The following is a 5,000-nucleotide window of genomic DNA, read 5'->3' on the forward strand; positions in this document are numbered from 1 at the left end:
GCAGGGGGGTGGGGGGGGGGTACCTGTGGGATGAAACACAATGCTACCAGCAGCAAAGCAGCAGGAAACTGTTATTCTCAGTGTTCTGCTTTTTAAAAACTTCACAAACGTGTTTGTGTGTGTGTGTGTGTGTGTGTGTGTGTGTGTGTGTGTGTGTGCTAGATAGCTTTGACAGTTCTGGTTCAGAAAAGTGTCTGTTGTTTTCCATCTTTAATGATACAAGCAGAGCAGAAAACTGTATTTCGGGGGTAAACAGAATGATGGGGATTGACTTCCGTACGCTGGTGGTCTGGTAAATTTCCACCTGCGGAGGGAACACTGGTGTGTATATTCAGTGGTCAATGTTACAAGAACTAGACTCATAAAGCTATAGATATCTGTTGATGGACTGCATATACCAAAGGACTGCATACACCAAAGGACTACATATACCAAAGGACTACATATACCAAAGGACTACATATACCAAAGGATTGCATATATCAAAGGACTACATATACCAAAGGACTACATATACCAAATGACTACATATACCAACGGACTGCATATACCAAAGGACTACATATACCAAAGGACTACATATACCAAAGACTGCATATACCAATGGACTGCATATACCAAAGGACTGCATATCACAAAGGATCACACACAGTGGAGGCTGGGAGAGGTAGAAATCGTTACGGGCTCACTGTAATGCATGGAATGGTATCAACATTCCTCATGTTTGATACCATTCCTCATTCCGTTCCATGCATTACAATGAGCCCCGTCCTCCGATTTCTACCTCCACCAGCATTCTAAAGGACTACACACACAACCCACTCATGGGCACACCGGCATTACTAAAGGGTAATTAAACTAAGGGTTCCACTGAGGGCCAAAAAGCAATTCCCAGTTGGTCTGTGGCCTCCTCCATGACATCAGAGATGAAAGGGAACACAAATTGCCAGGGACAAGTGTCACAAAGACGAAGAGCTGGAAAAGACTTACTGTCACTCACAGTCATCCCCCGGCTCAAAGAGAGAGGCCTAGCACGGTCTCAGGCCTCACTTATTGAGCACCGCAGACGAGTGACGCCATCTTGTGAAAGACAACATGAGGCCTTGTGCCATTCTCTTCCCCCGGTGGAGAGACAAAAGCCTTTCTCTCAACCGCCACGACTCTCCTCGCGTCCTCCCCTCGAGTCTTCCTCAAAAGAGCAGCGGAGGAGAAGATGTAAGGCAATGAACTTTGATCTTCTCCTCCGGCGCGCTTTCAGTCGGATGCGAGTGGAGGGCATTGGAGAGGATGCGAGGAGAAAAGGCTTTGGTCCTCCTGCACTTAACATCTATAAGTGGAGCTATTGTCATTATGCTCACTGGCTTTGTGACTCTACCTACAGCACACTTGATAAAAGCAGAGCTTCCATTCAATCAAAGTACAAATGATGAAAAAGTACTTCAAAGCTGCCATGTAGTCTAAAAGGCAAGGCTGCTCAATAATTTGTTGGCAGTGAACAGTGAAACAAGGTGTATTGTATATCAACGCGTTCATTAATTTACAGTGCTCGTTATGTGAGTTCAGTGATTCACTCACAAATTACTCAACGACTCACAAAGAGAACTGTTAATCAGAAAGGCACCATTCTGCCCACACCAGCAGAGCGTGTATTTCAATGACAGCAGGCGGAGGCGACAGGAAAATAATGATCACAAATATTTACTGTATGAAATAAAAGACAGACAGACAGACAGACAGACAGACAGACAGACAGACAGACAGACAGACAGACACACACACACACACACACACACACACACACACACACACACACACACACACACACACACACACACACACACACAGTGACGTTTTAGATTTCTTTGGACATTTACATTTTGGAAATTTAAATAACTCACCAACTGCAACTGCCAAAGAATTCCGGAACACTCCACCACTTGTGGTGCCAAGTGTTTTATGTGGTGTTTATTTAGCAATAATATTGGCTACAAAATGAAGCATCATCATTTCTGCACTTTTGGTGAATCAAGTCACCCTTGGCACTCTAGAATGTTGAAAATTTGGGCGACTTTATTCACCCTCAGCACTCAAGAGTCAGTCTCTGTCTTCAAGCAAACGTGTAGCCCCTCCTGGAGCAGCAAAGGCCACCTTAAAGAGCTGACAGGGATGGGGCTCTCTCTCTGACTCATTGTGTCTGATTTATTCCATCATTACGATGAATGATCACCCCTTCAAAATTCTCCTCCATCATGGTGAAGACAAGATGATGGACCATATTTCATATTCATGTATGGATTTATTTCAACATGTCAGAGTGAACACCACTTGTCCATAATCATACACACACATGCATACACAAACACACACGCACACGCACACACACACACACACACACACACACACACACACACACACACACACACGCACACACACACAAGGATGCACAAACACAGATGCACACAAATGGACGGACGGACGGACGGACGCACGCACACACACACACACACACACACACGCACACTCTTCAGGTCTTACCATTCTGAACGTCCAGTACGTGGTGCTTGTCCAACATCCACCCTCCCATGTTAGAAGCGTCCAGCTCATAGCCTTGCAGAACAGCCGTCCTCTTCTCCCACAGGACCACATCCAGGCATGACTCATACTCATACCCCACAGACACTGAACATTGATGGGGTAGAGAGAGAGGTTAGGTCCTCCCTAGCATGCTAAACTCATACTAACACCCCACAGACACTGAACATTGATGGCGGAGAGAACAGCCCCTCCCTATGACCAGAACCCCTCTATAAATAATGAGGCTTGTACTCCATGAATAAACCTGTCATTTGGTTCACATGGACGTCTATTAAAAGGAACACTGAAATTATGTGTTTTGTGTGGGAGGGGTGGGTGACAGGGTTATCAAAATGCGTTATTGACTTTCTTTTGACCAGAATACATAAGTTCGGGCCATGGCCTTAAAAGAAAACAAAAGAGCATATTGTCAGGGTTTCACTGAGTGAGTCATAAGCCTACACATGCAGAATGCAAAAAAAAAACAATAGTCAGCAAAAGAGCGGTGGCCTTCAGAATACGAATCCAGCTGGAGGATTCTAAACTCTCCCTTCTCCGGGCTCCTGAGATCTTATCGCTAAATACATGCGCCACAGACTCAAAAGATGGGAAGTTCAAAGGAAAAAAAAACACTCCAGGAAGTGAAACTAAGTTCACTGTCGTGGCCGACGGACAGATCTGACACCAGCGATCTGCCAGCCCGCATGCTAATGAGGCACACTCAAGGAGAGTGTGCTAGCCAGGTAAGCAGCAAAGCAAACACCTTAGGGAGCTAACCCTCTTGTATTATTTTTTTTTGTTTTTAAGTTCTCAGGTTTACCCACCCACCCCTGTTACAGTGACGCCTCATCGTCAGACGGGGGGAGACCTGGTTTGCTGGAGTACAGTATACAGTATGTAATACTCGAGGGACACTGTCTGAACACTCAAGTTTATTCATTTCAAAATGCACAAAAACTAGAACCTCACTGAGGAACGTCATAAGGCTTTCGCTTTCATTTTTAACAATGATGTCGATCAAGGACAGTTACTCTATCATGACTAAATACTGGATATAGGTTAATTTGCCTCGAAACATTTACATAGTGGTGCCGGGAAATTGACAGGTGCAGAAACACTCTGACATTCTTTGAGAAGAGCCCTGCTGTCAGGGTTAGGGTTAGGGTTGGGGTTAGGTTTAGGGTTAGGGTTGGGGTTGGGGTTTGGGTTGGTTTTGGGGTTAGGGTTGGGGTTGGGGTTAGGGTTGGGGTTGGGGTTGGGGTTAGGGTTGGAGTTAAGGTTAGGGTTAGGGTTAGGGTTAGGGTTGGGGTTAGACTCACCCACGGCCTCTGCCAGGCCGTATACCCTCTGGTTGTAGGCGTCCGTTTTGTCCCAGATGAACGTGTACGACAGGTCCGGGAACGCCGGGAAGGACTTTTGGAACTGTCGGCCCATCACGGCCACCATCAGATGGACCTTCATCAGGCCGAAGGGCAGCTTCTCCAGGGTCATCAGCACCTTGAGAAGAGGCTTGTACCCCGGGGACCTGGAGCTCAGGTACACCATGTTCAGGTCACAGCCAGGGATGGCCATCTGCTCGTGGAGGACCTGAGGTGGGGAGGAACAGGACGTTTAGCGCTCAATTATGCACAAGAACTATGAGTCCAACTGTACTTTAAACATCGGATCGTTTTAAGGCTTAAGGAAGCCTTTGAAAAGCCCTTGTATGATGCATATATATATATATATATATATATATATATATATATATATATAGGTAAGTCTCATATAGAGGTAAGTCTCACATGTGTCTCATATAGAGGTAAGTCTCACCTGTGTCTCATATATAGGTAAGTCTCACCTGAGTCTCAGGAATGATGGGGCTGTCCTCAGGGGAGCTCCTGTAGAGGGTGGAGAGGGGCGTGGCCAGGATGAGTGGGCTGGGCCTAAGCAGACCAGTGAGGTAACAGGTGGGGATGTCGTTGTCCTCCCTCCTCATCACCACGGTATCCATCACATGGAACACGCCCCAGGGGAGCCACACAGTGCGGTGCATCGTGGGAAACGGAGTCCGCTCGTAGCTCAGGGTCAGCGAGGCGCCCCCATTGGCCAGCAGGTCAAACCTTGAGACAGCAACGCCATACGGTGTACAGTATGGGTTCATGAGAGAAAGACAGACAAAGATTTGATAAAGAACAAGACTGCTTGTTCTTGTCTTCTTGGTTCACTGGATGTGTCATGCTGCAACCAAATTGTCCAAACAACGAGGTGATAGAATTTCTGAATCAGTATATTATATTGCACTGTTTTCTTAAAGACAGACCAGTTCAAGTAAGATAGGCAAATATAAATTCAACAACTTGAGCTATAAAGTTATACAAGTTATAAAATCGAGGTGAACTTTTCTTAAGGGAACAAAAAACGTATTTTTCTCTTCGTTTCCTATG

At 45.9% G+C, this 5,000-nt stretch overlaps 1 protein-coding gene across 2 annotated transcripts in view; it reads right to left on the reverse strand.

Annotated features, from left to right (window-relative positions):
* LOC310815810 (teneurin-3) overlaps positions 1-5,000 on the reverse strand; it is a gene marked incomplete at its 5' end in the record, with an annotated part of 114,626 nt that overhangs the window by 31,044 nt on the left and 78,582 nt on the right. For both annotated transcript variants that reach the window (XM_083685742.1, XM_083685743.1), the window contains 3 exons: positions 2,536-2,679; positions 3,894-4,161; positions 4,415-4,676. In XM_083685742.1, coding sequence (XP_083541868.1) covers positions 2,536-2,679; positions 3,894-4,161; positions 4,415-4,676 — 674 coding nt within the window. The remainder of the gene's footprint in view (positions 1-2,535; positions 2,680-3,893; positions 4,162-4,414; positions 4,677-5,000) is intronic.

Source organism: Argentina silus (assembly GCF_951799395.1).
Source record: "Argentina silus genome assembly, chromosome: 15".
Classification (NCBI taxonomy): domain Eukaryota; kingdom Metazoa; phylum Chordata; class Actinopteri; order Argentiniformes; family Argentinidae; genus Argentina; species Argentina silus.